General features: G+C 41.5%; 1 protein-coding gene across 1 annotated transcript; it reads right to left on the minus strand.

The window, feature by feature from the left end:
* Positions 1–1,964: 1,964 nt before the first annotated feature.
* On the minus strand, positions 1,965–18,304 carry SLC38A2 (solute carrier family 38 member 2). Its single transcript, XM_084206528.1, has 16 exons — positions 17,942–18,304; positions 17,100–17,287; positions 16,745–16,826; positions 16,499–16,614; positions 13,557–13,630; positions 13,367–13,459; positions 13,090–13,171; positions 10,101–10,183; positions 9,085–9,143; positions 8,810–8,959; positions 8,006–8,085; positions 7,813–7,913; positions 7,306–7,430; positions 6,575–6,719; positions 6,368–6,465; positions 1,965–5,602 (listed from the first exon to the last, which is right to left on the minus strand). The coding sequence occupies exons 2-16, from the start codon at positions 17,216–17,218 to the stop codon at positions 5,504–5,506; spliced, it is 1,506 nt and encodes a 501-aa protein (XP_084062654.1). The 5' UTR covers positions 17,219–17,287; positions 17,942–18,304; the 3' UTR covers positions 1,965–5,503.
* Positions 18,305–19,446: the final 1,142 nt, after the last annotated feature.

Consider the following 19,446-nt stretch of genomic DNA (forward strand, 5'->3'; position numbering starts at 1 on the left):
AGGGGAGCTGGCAAACTGGGACAAAGGTGCAAACAAGAGTGACAGAGCTGAGCAAGAGTCCCCCTATGACAGCCAAAAGCAGCTGTGCACGAAGGCAGAAGACGTGAAAGCAAGTGAGGTCTGGACTGTCACACTTAAGAGACTGGAAGTAGAAAGGCCAATGAAACTGCTGCGGGGCACATCCACACTGGGGATGGGATGGCTGCCTCATGGTATCTTGGTTTCTTCTGGAGCTGAAATTTGGGCATACACTGGCCACACTCTGTTCTGTGTCTCCAGAAAGGAAACCTGGGCACACTGAATGGGAAGCAGGGATATGAGCTAAGCCATAGGGGACCTGAGGACATGACCTGATACACTCCAGTGCTGCATAAACACTTGGAGGTGAGATGGCTAGGCACGACCTTGGGGTACGACAGACTTGTCAAGGCCAGGGTGGAAGAAAGAAGCAAATTTCAGGGAAACTAGAAGAAAGTTGCCATCTGTCTCCTGGACAGACCTCAAGACATTCACAAAGCTCAGCATTGTGAATAAACTAGAAGTGACAACCCTCCTTTGGAGCAAAGATTTTATGGCAGGTAGGGAGGCTTGAAGCATGGGATTTTAGACACCGTACCAACATAATTTCAGTTTCTTTTTAAAAAATCATTGCACCATCTAATTCATCTCACAAGACAAGCAATGTTCCCATTCTTGTGAGAAATAAGATGTAGAAAAGACTGCTTCTCATGTTATTTAAGTTGATGGAATTGCCTGATTGTAAAGGTGAGCCTAATGGTTCAGCTTGTCAAGCAGCATTCTAGGGGAAGCGCTTCTGCACCGCTATGAGGTTCCTCTGTGATGGCAGACACCTTATAAGACTGGGACCCTTCCAGACATGATCACTCTTTCCAAATGGCTAGCTTGATTTTTAGGGTTCATGTTCCAAGAATGATCATCATGCAGAACCTATTTGAAGTTTTGCTTCAGATGCACGTAAGCAAATGCTGAAATACAAAATAAGCAAGTGGAGGACATTAAATTGTGGACTCAGGTACATGGGTGTGCCACAGTGCTTCCTCTCCATACTCCAGGTCCCCAGAGCAGTATGCTGATTACTACCTTAAAGGCCTGCAACACTGTGAAAATAAGTAATCCATGTTACACAAACATGACACAAAAATGAGAACTAGAAAGGAATGCAGGCATTCATCCCTCATTGGGACGGGCTTTGGAATTTGAGCAAACACATAAACACTGTGCACACACAGAAAGCATCTTAAAAAATAAAATAATGAACAGTTACTAAATGTGGATTCCAGGAAAACATACTATGCAATCTTATAATTAATGCAACCTTAATTGAGGATTTCCTAATTTCAGAGCATATAACTACCCTTCTTAAGTATTCCTTTTGGATAGTGTTTTGCTGTACACATGACACACTGAGGTACAACTCCAGTGTCTCTCCACCATTTCTGAATATTTGGGACAGATATTCATGACACATAAAGTGTTATGGAGAACCAAGAACACATATGCTACACTTGGTTCGTACCCAGTTTCCAAAATGGAAGCAAACCAGGCATACCAGTTTTGTAACTTTTTACTTAAGCAGTTATTCTTCTCCTGGAGATTCAAATGAAGGAAAGTGGCATAGGATTTTAGCAAGACTCACTCATTTATTACCCTTATACAAGATCTAACACATTGGGTCTTGTCTCTAGCTATGCCTTTTCCACAAAAGAAATTACTTAATGCAGGTTCCTTGTAGAATTTGATCTCTCATGCCCAGACTTGTTCTCTTTACCCTTGTAGTGTAATAAGGTGTGGACATAGTTGCATGCTATTTTCCTCCCCATCTTTTCTGAAAAGTGTTCAGTAAGTTAAATACACATGAAATTAAAGGTACACTTTTAGCACCATCTCTCAAGAAAATTCCCCAAATGCCTCCCTCAACAAAAACATCACACCCTTGCTTAAGATTATCTGTTTATTTATTTCAGTTAAAACAAACATACAATGTTTCATTGAAACTGTGTTGCTGGCCACCAGTCTATCCAGCAACCGTAGCTAGGCTGTTGGCCTCTCCCAAGAAGGCGGGTATTTACATATGTACACGGCTGTACCGCGGGATGCGCGAGCTTGGCGGCCGAACCAGCGTCAATCGCAGAGGTGGTTAACTGCTGCATCCAGGAAATCCTAGCATCCATGGTAAGTTTTAGAGAGAAAGTACACATGAACCTGAACACTGCTTTCTATGGACCCAAGTGATTCTGGTGTTTATTGCAACATATACATTTGTAATAAATACAGTCTTAGTGTTTTCTTACACACCTTAGGCATAACAAACTCCTTTCATCTCTGTAAGCGTTACACTTTGTTGAAAAAGGCTCTTTCCTTTGACAGCTGTTACACAGATGTACAACATGGACAACTCCTTGAAATGCTGTAACAATCAGTAATGAGAGAGGAATATATACAGAAATCCTGGACTCCAAACCTCCATTATATACATTATACTTACAGTATATACACACATACAATTTATGTACATAGACTATCATAAATATTGAAAAATAGTTTTAGTTTTAATGGATTACTGCTTTATAAATAACATGTTACATTTATGACTGAAATATCATGGAAGACAGTAATGTCTAACTGAGGTGACAGAACAGTGGTTTAATACTGAAGCTGCTCTTTTAGGTGGTTTGTAATGTAGGTAACTTTAAACAGACAGGTTTGGAAAAATAATAATAATAATAATAAAAAAAAAAATCACACCTTGGAAATCGACCCAGCCAAGTGGAACTCAACTGTTGCAGGTGGAGTCAGTCATCAAATTATATAACACATAATGTATAATCTGGAAATTGCTACATTCAGAGAATTAGTGACATGTACAATACACTATGAGGTGTCATCACAAAAATCATCTTCCCTTCTGGTTGCCAAGAAGGACTTTGTAGTAACTTCTCACTTACGACTCCTTTCTCTTCTATGGTTGCTGTGAGAAAGGAGGATATTTCTCACTTTCTTTCCTCTTTTTAAAGGGAAGAATTTCATCCCTTATGTGCTACAAATTGCTCAAAGGTAGACAACATTTTAATCCTCTCCCACCTTTGCACATTTGTGGAGGAAGAAGAAAAGCTGCCAAAGTACTGAGGAGGCACGTGCTCAGCACTTCTGTGGAGATCAGGTAACATGGGATAGTTAGCCATGGATGCACAGTACCTGAGGCAGAGAAGTACCTACGGAGCGTTAGTCAGTGCTGACTCCAGGATCAATAATTGCCAGTTGAGTACCACCGAATTAATTATACAAATAACACATGAGGAATTGAACTTGTCATTACAGTTTTACATTATAGTCTTAGTGACCAGTACTTACAGTCATGCAGAAGTATCAATACAAAATACCTGCAGTTGTTTTTCCATAGATTTTAAATGGCTGGGCAGAGCTTGACATTATCTGCCAAATGGTGATTATTGTTTAGATTTATTTCTGATTAATTCTACAAGAGCAAAAAAGTCTCAGGCACTGTTTAATCAACGGATTACAGGCCTTGGTCTCTCTGACACGATGACTGAGTGGGACTTCATAAATCAGATTTTTAAAACATCGTGTCAGATGAAGACAGTTGACCACATTGCCATGACTATTTCATTAATAATCTCTATCTAGGCTTTTGTACCCAATATTGCTGTTTGAGAACCTCTTATAAGCCAAGTACACTGTTATACAAATGCTACCTCTCTTCAACCTGGGACAAGAATGAAAGAGAAAACATGCACTAGAAACAAAATAGCTCATCACAACCATACAGCACCTGTTTCATCAGCTAGGGCTCATTAGAAACGTATCTATTTCTGAAGCAAACAAGTATGAGATGACTATCCAGTCTATGAGGTTATCTTTAATACTACTATACAGTATAAATTGGAAGAGGAATCCCAGTTGTGTATGTGAAGAGAGTTTGTACCAAGCATGAAAAATTGGTGCAGTTATTTTGTGAATTTGACTCAGAAACAGAATAATCAAGTAATTCAAAATCCAATAATGGATGAGGAATTTGAGAAATACTGTACAGTTTTTAAATATTATACAACTAGAAGACTACATTAGAACTTTTTTGTTTTCCTACAGAGTGTTTCAAGATAGATTGGATAGAAAAAAAATCCCAACAAACATTGTTACAACTGACAATGGACCTTATTAATAAAAGGAACTTGAGGAGGGAGTTTTGTATCAATGGCATCATATGCTCCAGTGCCATTCGGTTTCTACCTACAACAGGAAAAAAAACCCAAAAAGCAAAAATCCCAGACCCTGTTTTACTCAATTGCACTACTGAGTACCTCAAGAAGGGAAATGTTAATGCCATCTTTACAATTTTAGATTAACTACGCTTTTATCAAATGCACCCTTTTATAAAGGGTGGGTTTTTTTAAAGTTTGAAAATTTGCATTTCCATACCATTTTTGGTAACTCTAGTTACTTTAGTAAGTCTGAAATGATTTTCAGGATTATTTTCTCTAAGGGAGCTTCACGGGAAGCATTTAGTATCAGTAAATTTTGACCTGAATTAGCTTATTTTCTGTTTTGGTCATTAGAAGCATTTTTAAAATAAAATTTCTTCTAATTACACCTCTACAGAATAATAAAGTATGTTGAGTGGGAAAGGACCCATCAGAATCACCATGTCTGACTCCTGGCCCTGCACAGGGCACCCCAAGAACTACACCATGTGCCTGAGAGTTGTCCAAACACTTCTTGCACTCTGTCAGGCTGGTGCTGTGACCACTTCCCTGGGGAGCCTGTTCCAGTGCCCAACCACCCTCTGGGTAAAAAAAACTTTTCCTGTTATCCAACCTAAACCTACCCTGATTCAGCTTCATGACCTTTCCTTGGGTCCTGTCACTGGTGCCATGAGTGAAGAGATCAAGAAAGTCAAACTAAGTTTAATTTAGGACACTAATTAAATATTTTTCTGAGCTCTGCTATGTTATTTTTTCATTCTTTTTAGAAAAATGTTTCTTAAAGTCAAAATAGTGCTTTTGAGGTCCATAAGAATTTTTGGTACAAAAAATAATAGTGTTTCTCTCTTTCTCTCGCTCTCTCATTGGTTATTTAAACACTTTGCTGTAAATTAAAGAGTTCTTTCTCACATCAAATGGTTCCATTAGGCACATTCAAGTAAAATAACAAAATATCCAAGTAACAATGACAAAAGCCAAACATGGCTTAATAAAAGTCTACAGAGAGTTCTGTCCATTCTCTGGAATGGAATAAAGTTGTCACTTCCTTCAGCCAGACACTCACGTGGTTTGATGTCAATATCCACTTCCATCATGCAGAATAGTTTCTTAAAGACAGAGTTCAGATATTCTACAATCAGAAGAACCATCAACAAAGAATCTGCCTTTTAAAGGAAGCTGAATAGCTCGTTTTCATTCCCAGTAGGTATCTGAGTGAACACTGGCATTTGAAGTGGTGTATTACAGAGATTAAACCAGGGCAGTTAATGGCCATCAGATTTAACATTCTGGATCCAGTCTAGAATAATCAATGTCATACACCCAGTCATCACAAGTATACCACTTAGAAAGAAGAATGAAGCCTGAAAAAGAAAACATAAAAGAAGTATTTCAGATTCTGCTATGACACTTGGTAAAACACAACATACACCTGTAAATTCATGCCCATAAACTAGCACAAATGCCATTGCTCACAGAGGACAAGGTAAAAGAGACAAGAGATCATGCCAACGACAAGGAGCTAAGTATCTTTCTCATATTTGGGGTCCTTTCTCAAATCAGAAAGTACATTTATTTTCAGTATAGCAGACCTCACCCTCAACTAAGGGAAGTGAGTGTCGCTGCTGATAACCAGTCAGGCTATGCCACTGTGCTAACTTGACTGTCTCAGTATATCTGATTGCATTACAAGTCAGTATGTCTACAATTAGTAAGAGCACCAGGAACAATCAAGATAACCCAAACAATTGGCAGAGATGAGGTTTTATGTGGAAAACTATGAAAATAAATCTTAAAAGAATATTTGAAGAATGTTAAGGTTTTTAAAATACAGTTCTTAGGGTATTCTGTTGAAATCTGGTTCTTAGCAGCAACAGAATGACCCAGCTACTGTTGAGATTTGGAGCCGGGCGCTGAAAGAAGTCACTGAAGTGAACTGAGTCTTATGATGGCCAGTTCCTTGGTTTTGAGTTCCTATGCAGCTCCTTGCAGCTACCAAGATAACATTAAATGCTAATTCACTGACTGCCTTCACCAGGACTTCAAAATGCATAAATCATGAAAGAAGATGCTTAAATTTTTGTTTTGAATTAGTAAGCAATTGTAGTTACATATTTGTCTATACATACCCCAATCTTTTGCACGGACTTCATTGGTTCCTTCTTCACTAATTTGATATAGAAGGCAGAAGGAAGTATAAAGATCAGCATGGCAGCTGCAGAAGCACCTGTAGAGAAAAAGCATGGAAATAAATATTCATAAACAGGTAATAATTAGACTGGAACTGCTTTTTCTGAAATGCAAAAGAGTGCTTGATCTGACAAGAAGATGCTTACCAATGAATCCAAAGATGTCTCGAATGGTAGGGACAAAGATAACGAGCACGTTGGTAAATGCCAGAAGAGAAATGGTAATGGAACAGTGACGCCACCAACTGAACTCCTTCCCTGCCCACAGCAGCTGGGTAATGGAACTGCGGATCTTTGGAAGACAGGGGGGAAAAAAAGAGACAGTTTAGTCTTCATTTTGGAAGAGAGTGATTTGTCACCTGAATTAGACTGTCCTTCTGAAAGTATTTTAACAGCATTTTCCTGAATGCTTCAGATTTCAATAAAAGGTGAAAGACAAAAGTAATATGGACAAAAAAACCCAAGGAAAAGTACCTGGTTTGAACAAAAATTCCAGGAAATTTTGTAACATCTAGGGATGCTGTTCAATAATATACACATATATGGCCAGATTGCCTCCACAAGGTATGTACAAAAACATGCTGGCTTTTGTAAGCTGATAACACAACAGTGTAAGCTTTTTTATAGAGGGGCAATCTGTTTCATTTCCCCAGTATAACCCTACCAGGAAAACAATATAACTGAATATATTTGTATCTACTGTTTAGTAAATGTTACATATTTATTGAATTAACAGTATATAATTTATCAGGTTTATCAGAGTAAGTTTCCTTTTTCAGTTAAGAAAAAAACTCTCTGGTTTTTCAATTAATAAACAGGAGTAAATAACAAATCAGTAAATAACTGCAGCAGTACAGGTGTTAAAAAAAATTACTTACAGGGAAAATAACTACAGGCACAGTGAGGGTTACAGCCATAAGCACAGCAAGACGCACAATAAGAAGGAGAACATCAGCACCCAGATAAGCAGAGTAGGTGTGAAGCAGTTCTGGTTCAACTTTTCCTATAAAGAAAACAGTATTTTAGTTAGATTTAGTTGACATACTTCTTAAACATGTGCTTCTGCTCTTGATTCCAAGCAAATTTTATAGTTACATCAATACGAACTGAATACCTCAAGAGGTCCTGTAAGAATGTATCCATTTTACACAGGGATGACTTGGAGGCAGGGAATCTGCTTTAATCCAATTTTAATCCTATGTCTTGGGCCTAATTCTATTACTGATCTCCTTTAGGGTGTGCACTTACAGAAGTACTAAAAAAAAGCCCAACTAACAGTGTATATTTAGAATGCATAGTAAATGCTTGCTCGTTCTATTTTTAAAATAACACTGCGATGTTGCAGAACATAAATAATTTAAAGAAAGCAGAGAGGCAATATTTACCATAAAATGTCAAGTATCCAAAGAGAGCAGCCAACAAATACATGAGGAACATGGCAAAAAAAGATACATAGGACACATTCATCATTCTTTTACGGCTTCGGCTGTAAGAAAAAGGAACATTGTTAGTAGTGAGAACATACTGTTTCATACTATATTTTTTTGTTCAGTGAAATTACAGATATCTAACACTCACCCTTTCAGTTCTTCATAAATAGGAAGAATTGCAGGATGACAGACAAAAGAAAATGTTAGGATCGGGACAGCATAAACAGTCTGAAAAAAAAAAAAGAATGTTTCTTAAGTATCTCAACAGACATTAGAAATTTAGTTTACAAAAATCATCAGGAGATTCTTCAGGTTTGGCCTTGTTTGGTGATAAAGACCAGCTATTCTTTACAATGGTAACTTTGGAAAAAGTTTAAACAAGTTCATAATTTCTTAAATCCACATCCTGAGGTACTAGATAGTCTCAAATGTCACTGAATGGTGAGCTGAATGTATTTGCATTTAAAATCATGTTCAGCAACTCACAGGCTTAAGCCATTAGATCTTGAACTTGATATTGTGTATTACACATGTGGAGATTCTTCACTGTAATTGGGAGCATTCATGAGTCAAGAATTTGTGACTGGAAACAAGTCAAACATCCTATTTGCACACTTCTACAATTTTCTTCATTTTCTTTTGCAATCTGCTTTTTAAAATGCTTCATTAACTTCTTTGAGAAAGCTTGAGAAATGCTGTGCTAAAGAATGAGAGATGTGCTTTTTGCCACTTGAGCAGGCACTTCAAGCTCCTCTAATTTCTGTGTATTTGGCATGTGGAAAAACCCAGTCTCCATGAGGTAAACAGCGCCCAAGTCTACTGGAACAGAAAGTCTTAACACATCCCAATTTTAAAGCTGGGCAACTGCTTGAAGGAAAAAGTATCTAATTTATCGGCTACATACTTAGTCTCAGTTATTCCCAACAGAGTATCTGATTTTTCAGTCAGTTACCTGTGAATTGAAGATGAAATATTTTGGCTTGCACATATCCTCACTTGTTATGTTTTCAGCTACCAAAGGTGCCACTGTTGCATTAAATAATGTCACGTTCATGATGACACTGTCCGTAGGACAAGGAATCTGAAACATCTTCCAAATTACCTGGAAATAAAGCCACACATTTATTACTTTGACTAATGCAAGATGTGAAAATTTTTAGAAACTGCTTAATTTCAATTTGAAATGCAGTTTTACAAGCACTGTTAAGTTTACAAGATTATACTTACAACAATAAGAAAGAAGACCATGCAAAGTAAGGAAAAGCCACTGGTATAGCCCAAATACCCTGTGATCAAGAAAGATAAAAAAATCCACGATATAATTCACAGAAACATCATTCAAGTCAAAACATAATGACAAATATATTCTGTCCAGTGATCTCTTTAGATTGTCATTCCCTTAGCATTACACAAAACAAATTAATTATTCATTGACTTTCTGCTAGTCCCAACCCAGATCTAAAGGCTCTGAAAGACATATTAGGGTCTGTACATAGAGTGAGTCTGTAATGTTAAGCTTTTTAACTTACAAGAAAAGGAAGCAAACAAAAAAAATCTCACAGCAGCAACTATATGGATTGTTTATTGCATACTAAGAATGATATAGGATTGATTTTAATAGCACAGACTATCAGACAACTTAGCCTTTTTCCTTCTGTTTTTACTGATTTACTTCTAGAAAATAGTAATTTGAGAGAGTAATTCACATTGAGACTCTCAGTTATTCAAGTGTCACTACAGGATTCTCTGAACAAACAGCCTGTTATCAGAATTATTCACATGTATCACTGAATTACAGCCATTTTAGATAAAGCATCTGGCATGAATATTCTGTTACTCCTCGGGATCTAAAATGAAAAGATACTGCCCAGAGTTAGGAGCTCTCCTCTTTGAGGGCTGCTACAGGATAGCTGGTAACAATATTGTATTATTTCACCATTGACCAAAATAGGTCAAACTTTGGGATAACAGAAACAAAGTTACTGTTGAACTTCATTGTAAAGCCATCCTATCTGCTGCCCTTTTATTTTCCACACATCTGTAATTTAGTATACTTGTCTTGGTTTCTTTTCCCTTTCTTCAAGGAGACTGACAGCAATTACCTAAATGCTAATTAGTCCCAAGAGACAAGTTTGGAGACAGCTGTTAATTGACACAGCATTTCAAGACTCAAACATTGCATCAACACATTTCCCCACAGTTCTTCCAATGGGTTATTATTCTGATTGCTCTCTACTACTTACCTAGATTTTTCAGCAGGGACAAGGGAAGAATGAGAATGACAGACACCAGCAGCACTAAATAGTCACCATTGAGATACCATTCTCTGTAGAAAAGAAGGTAGTATTTGTAAGTAATTAAGTATTTAAAAATGCATTTGCAGTTTAGTTTTCCTTCTTATTTTCTACAACATATGGCTCCTTAAAAAAATGCACTACCTGATGTCACAAATGACAGCATTTGATTTCCTATATGGACCTAACAACCTACAATAGTTTCTTATCTCACCCCAAACCTGCATTGTGCCTTTCCTTTAGTGTCCTTTTATAAAAATAATAACATCTGGAAGTCAGAAGACAGAAAAGTAAATGATTGGTTAGAAAAAAGTCAAGTGGGATCAATCACAGAAAAAAAATGATTTTCTTAAGTGGTGGTTCCCAACTCTCCAGATGTGTTACAATATTGCAGGGCCCCAGCAGGGTATCCATTTTTAATGGAAAGAAGATTCTGTTGGGTGCCCTGTGGGAATTAAAGAAAAACAGGTGAGGGCTGAAGGTAAGGCAGTAGCTCAAGCCCACTGGCTGAGAAAACTCCAACAAGCACTGGGAGTCTCTTGGAGGCACATTTCGTCCCTTTCAGTAGGGAAAACATGGTAAGAACTTCAGAAGCTTTTTCCTTCAGAACATTTCTGCCATTTTTTCTGTAAGAAGCAGCAACTATTTTTTCACAAAACATTTTTGAGCATTAGAAGATTAACATCTTTTTGAAACACATAAAAACAAAGTCCTACAGGACCATCCTGTATGTTTTAAGCACTTAAAGTAACACTAAGTTACACATTTATTCCCAAGTATTAATACTTTACATCCTATTATGATATCATTTAACAGTATTTATTTTAAAATGGACTGTATACTGTTTAGGTAAAAAATTTCATTTGAAATTTGTATATGCAAACTCAGTTGCTGAATTATAGCCTTTTATATAGCAATGGAAATATGGAACAATTAACAGATTTGCTCTGGATTTACATAGTAAATGCAAAAATGATGTAGTCATCTCTTTCCTCAGTTTTACCTAGGATAACTAGATGTAAAAAAGGAGTATTTAAAAAATTTCAGATGTATAGGACATTAACACCATACACCTTTTGTTGTATTTTAAAAAAATATAGTAGACTTGTGGCAAATTTAAAAGAAATCACAACAAAGAAATTTCTTGCAGTTGATACAATCACAAGAACATGCACTGCTATTGTGCATACCATAGAGAGGCCATCAGGACTTTCAGATCAAGGACTTCAAAGTTTTTCCGTCCTGAAGAGTAAAGAATGGGATTGTGCAGTTTTAAAATATAGCCAAGTACTTTAGAAGCTGCTAAACAAATTTTAATAATATTGTCTCAGAAGTCCAGAAGTTCTTTTACAGTAAGCATTATTTTGGGACACTCAAACAGGTAAGTGCTTACATTTCGGGCCCCAGGCTGCCAGAGTGGAATCCATGCCAATGGTTGCCACCCAGACTCCCCTAAGCAATGCATGGAGAGAGTCAGTTAAATGGGGTTCATGATTGCCAGAGCACTGAGAAAATATTTACTTTAAATCAGTGTACAGCTACCTAGTGCCAGCCAACAAGAAAACATTTAAGATACAGATCCCAATTTCTTAATTTTCTCGGCCAGATTTGCAGAGCAGCAGCTGTATCCAGAGAGATTCACAGACTTTAACTTCCCCTCTTGAATTGCAACCAGTTTTGAATTCTTTACTGAAGATGGGACAGTTAAAAAATATTTGCCTCCGAGCCCCCTTCTAAATACTGGCTACTCCAGGGGCTCTCTTAAGAATTGAAAAATACAAACTTGAATTCAGCCAAAGGAGAGAAATTAAGCTTCCCAGCAAAGAATTTGTAAACATAACGCTACTAAGTAAATAGGGTAGGTGCAGTATTCGAGTACATTAAAAAAAATGAAAAGAAAGGGAAAAAAATATGGCTAGCACTGTTATTATGACAGTATCTATCAGCAAGCTGAATGAACATCACCAAATGGCTTGAACCCCTTGGGGAACACGGCAGAAAAATGCCTACCTTCTGAACTCAGGCTTAGGTGTAAGTTGGAGTCTTGAGCTGCTCAGCCCTCTCAAGACTGGGACACTTCAGGACAAGGCACAGAAGTACAACTCTGAAGAGTGAGATTTATAGCACTTAACTCTATCCATCTGAACTCAGGCATCTTGTTTTTACACACCCTCTCAATACAGAGTGATATGATCAACTGTTCTTTGGAGACGCACAAAACGTGTCTAAGTCAGGTGCGCCAGACTGATCACTACAGAGGATCACCCTTCTCCACTGATTGTACTAAGAGCATTGTAATGGTGAACTCAAAATATGGTCAGATAAAATGAATCCTCTTTTTAAAGCCACACAGGAAAGCCACTCTGGAGTCAAGGTGTCTCCGGGGCTAGATGGCAAGGCATCTACCACTCTAGCCTTAGGCATATAAACTCTGGTTTAGGTCAATATTTAGTCTCTGAATCTTTTTGAGAACTGTTCCTTAAGACATTCCTTGCATAACTGCACCTTAGTCTTACACTTAATCACTTGCCGCAATATTAATACTAGAAAACCAAATTAATCAGACCAAACAATTCTGAATGCATTAAGAAAATAAATTTTAAAAAACCCAACAAAACCAAAAAACCAACCACAATCACATTTATCTTTCCTTATCAAGTGTATGTACTGACTGGTACATACATTAACACTTACCTGATGTTCTTTACAGAACAGCTTTCTGCAATATGATGCAATACCTGTATTTTTCTACCCTTTCCCAGGTCAGGCTGGATCTAAATGAAGTGAAGCACTCAGGGGAAGGGAAAACTTACTGTATCTCTGTCTGAATAAGGAGCTACCCTATGGTGTACCGAACGTGGTCTTCATATAAAAATATATACAGTCTCCGTATTTGTTTCTCCTAATAGTTTCTCTGATGAGGAGTTCTAACACCTACCCTGTGGTCTCTTCGATGTTCATAAATGTCTTGATGACCAATGGTAACTCATATTTCACTATGAAGAGGTAGCTTGACATAGCTGTAGGTGAATAACATCATAGATCATTACAAATATAGAATATGCCACACGATGCAAGAATCACATAACATGTTTCATAACTTCACTTGAACACAAGTAGTTAATGAACACATGTTGTGTGACAAATAAGTCTCCAAGAATAAGCAGGGAACAATTACTATTGACAGTACAGACATTTTAGGATCTTGTCCTCACCTCCAATGTTCTGCATTGTAATTGATCCAGAAGCAGCAAGCTTTCCAGCCATACCAAAAGCCTTCATTCCCAACTGTTCATATAATAAAGATCCTGAAAGAAAATACGACATCCCATTGGAAGGGTGTATTTCAAGAAGATACCGTGAGAAACAAATACTGCATATTTGTAAAATAGTAATTTGCCATACCTCCTTCATTGGCAGTCTTCAAAAGAAGATGCACTGAGTACAAAGAAAATATTGAGACAAACAGCAGGAGTATCCTGGGGAGAGAAAAACACACAAATTTGTAATAGCCACAAATGACTTATTGTAACCTCATTAAATAAAGACGTATCAAATATAAACATTATCCACAATAAGATATTATATGGGGAAAAAAGTAGATTCTAAGGTCAGTTAAAAGTATTCTGAAGACCCAATTAATGCTGTGTGTAGAAGGGATTTTATACTAAATTGCATTTTAGAGGCATACAAAGAAATTCTAATGTAGGCTTGAACAACGATTCTATTCAGTCTAAAGTGGCATAAGCACCACCAAGTGTCAGGCTATTATACTTGGCTATATTTGATAATAAATAATTTTAAAGTATCAATGGGAATGTGTGCATTCTGCCCGATTTGCAGATGGGTAGGGGCGCAGGTGGGGGGGGAAGGTTTATATCCTTGTAAGAAACTGTCTTCCTGTCCCTGTTCAACATTGATGCTAACTACAGCTGAAGTGAAGATTATCTCTTGGTCTTAAAGAAATCAGCTTTTCAGCTTAAACCTGTGTTATGTTCTTTTTTTTTATGTAAGGATGAAACGGCAAAAGCCTTAAAGAATTGACTGAAAATTCAGACTCATTGAGAGCTGTGTTTTCAAATGGAAATACGCATCTATTGTCATTTAAAAAAATTCTTTCCTCAAAAGTTAACTCTTCAGATGTGCTTACATGGGAATCGCTAGTGGCTTGTTTATCTTCCCCACAGCTTTTACAGGCAATGCATATTATTTCCAGAAGCACATTTGCATCACCTAAAATTCGGGTCTCTCAACAACAAATCTCTCCCACAACAAATGCACTTCCTGGAGTGGCACGCTAGGGGGGACTTCTCGGCTGCTGGAGAACACAGTGGAAAATTACAAGGCATTAAAAAAAAAAACCCTGGTCTTTCTTATACCAATACAAGTATTTTGCTTAATAGGAAACCTGACAATCAGCATATCAAAAACGGTTTTAAAAGGGGAAACTTTGCTTCCCACAACACATTTCCTTTTGTGTCATTTTTAATGTTGGTATAAAGTTAGTAAACGCAGCATAAAGAACTGGAAACAAAAAGATCTGAGAAGTTTCACAGATCTGTGTAGGAAACTTACGTTACTGTGCCAATTCAACACTAACACGTGCCCACAAATAAACCTCTCTATTTCTGACAGGTAGAGATTAACTAGGATTTGACTCAGCCATCGGGTAGAAACAGCACAGCTGAGAAGTGCCAGGGTTACACTACTTTAAAACAGCACTAGTTTAAAACAGCCTGGACCTCTCAATCCTAACATGGAATGGCTGCCTACAGCGTAGACAAGATCAGTCAGCAAACTCATCTTGAAGCTCACTCTGTTTCTGGCTTCCAGACCATTCTATTCATTTATTTAGTGCTGACACAAGTGACAAGTCACAGCACTTACAAAAGTGCCTCCACAGTCTTCGAAGAACTTACTGCCCTAATCAGCTGCATCTGGATCTGATTCTGTAACCTAGTTATTAAGGGCTGCCTGTAATGCTCTCACTGTCATCATAAATCCTCCATATCATCTGTGATTAACTGTTTTCCTGCCTCAGAACTGTACGATCTACAAGTTTTGAAAGGTAACAAGCTAGTTTGTCTTTCAAACAGCACTAATGCAAATAAGATCTGAATGCAGCACCTGGAAATAAAAATCAACTAAATTGCCTCAACACCCAATTGTTAAATTGACAGTTTTAAACATTTTTTTCCTCAGAAAAGAGGACCCCCGAAGTCTGTTCAAACAGCTAACCTTAAATGCTCTTTTTTCCTCTCCTCAGAGACATTCTAATGTGCATTACATTGATTATCGCTCATGTGCTGCAGAACATATTTAGAGCATGAATATCTATTCTAGATTCATGCTAAGTCATTCATTCAGTTTAGCATCACCTAAGCAAGTGAAAATCTTAGTAAAAGATTAACAAATCACCGTATGTTTACAATCCTTTAGGTCTGAACTTCACACATAGGTAGTTTCCTCAGGAAACTTGAGCACCACCCGATACACTGTGAAACATCTGGAAGTAAATCTGACCTACTTTCTGAAAATCTGGCAGCCAGAGTCAGGGAAATTTTGAACTAAACATTGCTCTTCACATGTTCTCGAACATTCAGCACATTCATCTATTTCCAGGATAAAAACACAAAGTTCCTTTAAACATATCCATGGATACTCATTTGCAGTCAAGTCACTGATAATACATGTTGTGTGAGCTGAACTGCCTCCAATACATGAAAAATGTACTTTCCAAGGCATTTAAAAGTGCTGTTCATAACTGTATCCTTATGCCATTTCCAATTACATTACTGTAGTTCTGCCCTACACCTCAAAGCTTTTGCCAATGTAGACAGGCCAATAAAGACAGGCTGGTTATTCCACATCCCTCCCTTGCAGGCAGACAGAAATTTTTATAGGTGTAACTGAAACCATATCCCTGAAGAGAGTGAAAGCACAGCAATAAAACAGGCTTCTTTATTGGTTAAGTACATTGTAACTCTGTAGGCACAGTGATGTCAGTTGAGGAAAGTGAGACCACATCCCTGATTGGGACTTGGATAACAGAAGTTTCAGGGGAAGTCTATCAGTTATTCACAGAGAAACTACAGCTAAATCAAGTAAAACCCACTGTAAAATGTTTTTGAGGGTTGAAGAACTTGCAATGAAACAGTTTAATTTTTGCAGGTTCTTCTGAATGTATCACAATCCTTAGATTTAAAACAAGCCTAAAATGCAATTCTGCACCTATGAAAATGACTGGGTATTTCCTAGGGGTCATATCCTTACACCATGTATTTTTCCATTATGAATTACACACCAGAAAGATGGGGGTTTTTCTTGATGAATCAAAAGATACTTACACAAAAAGAGCAATTCCAGTGTTAGCCATGGCAAAAGAAAGACCAAGGATGCCACTACCCACAATAGCATTGCTCAGATTAAATACTGACATTCCAAAGGAAGTAGTACCCGGATGCTGGGGAAAGAGGATAGGTAATAATTAATAGAAAGTTATTAGTCATCTCAGAATTAAAACAAACATGAAATTGGCAGTACATTTTTGTTTGTTTGTTTGTTTATTTTGAACGTCATCGCCGGGTACTTACATACTGAGTCTCGTATTTCTTCTTTCCAAGATTGGAGTCGAGCAAGAAATTTTGGTTTTCCGGATCAATATCCGCATAGTGGCTGCAAAACAACGTTACATCATTAGCGACTCTTACGGGAAACTCGCGTATTCACTTCCCGATCGGCTATTCCAATCCATTTCAAAGGGAAAAGGAAAAACCGATGGAATAACCCCGAAAGAACCACCCCACCTGCGACTGTGTCAGCGCGCGGAGCGTTGCGCCCGTCTCCGGCCGCAGCGATTCCCGTGCTTCCGTACGGATTTGCCGACAGACACCGCCGGGACACCGCCGGGTCCCCGGCCGGCGCCGCCCGCCGCGGGAGCCCCCTCACCTCTTCATGGCAGCCGGCTTGGTGGGGTAGGGGTAGCTGAAGTCGTTGCTGTTGGAGCTGTAGCTGCTGCTGTCCTCGTCGGGCGAGATGTTGAACTTGCCCATCTCGGCGCTGCTCATGCTGGCGGGGCGGGGGTCGGGGCTCGGCGGCGGCCGCTCTTTTGTCCTTGCCGGCGGGACTCGCCGCGCCTGCGGAGGGGGCGGGAGGCGACGTCAGTGCCGCAGCGGGCGCGAGCCCGTCACGTGGCCCCGCGGCCCCCGCCCGCCGCCGCCGCCGAGTGGAAAAGTACCAGGCGCGCGGGGCGGGGGGCGCGCGGACAAAGGTGAGCCCCGCGCCGGGGCGGGGGCGCGCGGCTGCCACCGCCACCGCCCGGCCCGCGCCGCCACCGCCACCGCCCGGCCCGCGCCGTACCGAGACGGCGGCACCGCCACGCCGCACTCCCCCCCCCCTCCCCCCTCCGCCTCCCCGCCCCGATAGCGGAGAGCAGACTGATGCAACACCGATGGGCGATTGTCACATCGGCTGCCGGAGCCTCCCGCCCCGCGGCTGTCCCCCCCGTGTTTACCTCCCGCCTCCCCGCCGACGACACCGCGCGACCCGGTGTCGGAAAAACGCAAACCGGTCGCGGCACCGCGTCGCGCCGCAGTCGCTTTGCGGGTTTGCCACCTTTCCGGGATGCAGCGGTGGCGCATCCCTACGCGTGCCTCGGTGGAGCCCGGCAGGGTCTTGGCGACAAGCCGGGGCGCTGCCACCGGACAAAGGCGCGAAGGACGAGCCGTGCTCCGTCCGAAAAGTCACCCCGTTCTTCTTGGCGGCCCGGTAATAGCCAGCCCCTGCCGTACCTTCTACGCACGAACTTGAAAGCGAGGGTTTCTCCCGAAGCCTCGGAATAACCAGATTCTCCTGTCTCCGCTGCTACTTCTTGCAAGGGGAAAAAAAGCCCTTAACTATGAAATGTCAGCGAAAACAAGTCCCTAGATAAATAAAGGTAGAAAAAAAAATCGCGTAAAAAAGTCAGAGGTATCAAAAGGAAAGAAAGAAAATATCGCGTCTGTATCGCTCCGGCGTCCCTCTCGGTCTGACGGCCCCCTCGGGGCGCCGCCGCTCTTCAGGCAGGAATGTGGGCGTGTCACGGCAGGGGCGCGGCGCCCGCCCGCTGCCGCGCCGCCCCCCGCCCTGCCCGACTGACCCCCTGCCGCCGCCCGGCAAGGGGCTGGGGGGGCATCGCGGGCGGGGGGGCGTCCCCGACTGAGGGGTGGGAGCCGGTCACCGGCGGGCGCCGGGCGGGGGTCGGGAGCGCCGCCGCTAGCACATGAGCCGAGCAGCTCTCCAGTGTTTACATTGGGGCACTGGTTTACACGGCGGAGACGGGACGCTGCGGTGCTTGTCAAAAGCGCTCCGCCTGAGAGGCGCTTCTACCGGCCCAGTGCAGCATCCGCAGCGTGACTGCAGCACCCGCTGGCTACCGGTTCAGCCAGGATCTGCCTCCCTCTTCCATCCCGCGCCTGCCTCCGGCGCGGGACGAGGTGCCACTGACCCATCATAGCTCCCCGGTGCAGTCACTCGCTATTTTTAACACCCGCAGCAGCGCACGTGCAAGCCCGGATCCCGAGGGCAGCGGTCAGACTCCCCGAACGCTTCCTTCGGGAAGTGAACCGGAATGACAGACTCCCCCCCAGTGATGTGATTCACGATAAATCCATGTAGGGAAGAGAGGGGGAAACAGAACATCCTGCTTCCTTTTCCTCAGGTAACCACTCCAGAAGATTTGGAGGGCTTTGCTGCTCGGCCCCCCGTGGAAATGGACGGCGGGGTTTTACGGTCGGCCGCAGCTCTTCACACGCGCGGTGCAGGGACACAGCTCCGAAGGAGGCTTGACGGGGGTAGGGGAAGCTCGCTTGGCTGCTGACTCTGGAGGAACAGGGGGGCGCAAAGCAGCCTCCCCAGCTCCTGTCCTCGCGGCAGCAGTGCACTCCCACGCCAGTCTGGGGCTGCCAGTCTCGAGTGTGGAGGATGCCCTACTACCGCTGCGTTATCGCACTCGCTCCCTTCTGCAGCATCTAGAGCCCGCGGAGGGTGCGAGGGGCGGCTGCCTGTCTGCTGCAGGCAGTGGCTGCCGCCGGGACACGAGAGCAGTTCACACCGTCGAAGGACAGCGAATCCCTCACCACCATCCCCGCTCCTGGGCCCACTGCAGTGCCCGCAGCTCTGGGGACACGAGCCTCCCGAGAGCTGAGACCGGAGGGAGGACGGTGGCTCTGCCCCGCGACTGTCGCCGGGGCAGGCGGGCGGGAAGCGGGCGGGAAGGCGCCGGGTGGCGCGAGGCGGCCGCCGCCGCCGCCGAAGA

The sequence above is a fragment of the Fringilla coelebs genome (genome assembly GCF_963513975.1).
Source record: "Fringilla coelebs genome assembly, chromosome: 5".
Lineage (NCBI taxonomy): Eukaryota > Metazoa > Chordata > Aves > Passeriformes > Fringillidae > Fringilla > Fringilla coelebs.

Bases quoted from the DNA above. Each gene is read 5' to 3' on its own strand.
- SLC38A2 (XM_084206528.1), bottom strand. From the start codon at position 17,218: ATGAGCAGCGCCGAGATGGGCAAGTTCAACATCTCGCCCGACGAGGAC. The intron at 16,827-17,099 runs GTGAGGGGGCTC...GTTGTTTTGCAG, and splicing joins AAGCCGGCTGCCATGAAGAG to CCACTATGCGGATATTGATC. The intron at 9,144-10,100 runs GTAAGTAGTAGA...TCTTGATCACAG, and splicing joins GTCCCTGCTGAAAAATCTAG to GGTATTTGGGCTATACCAGT.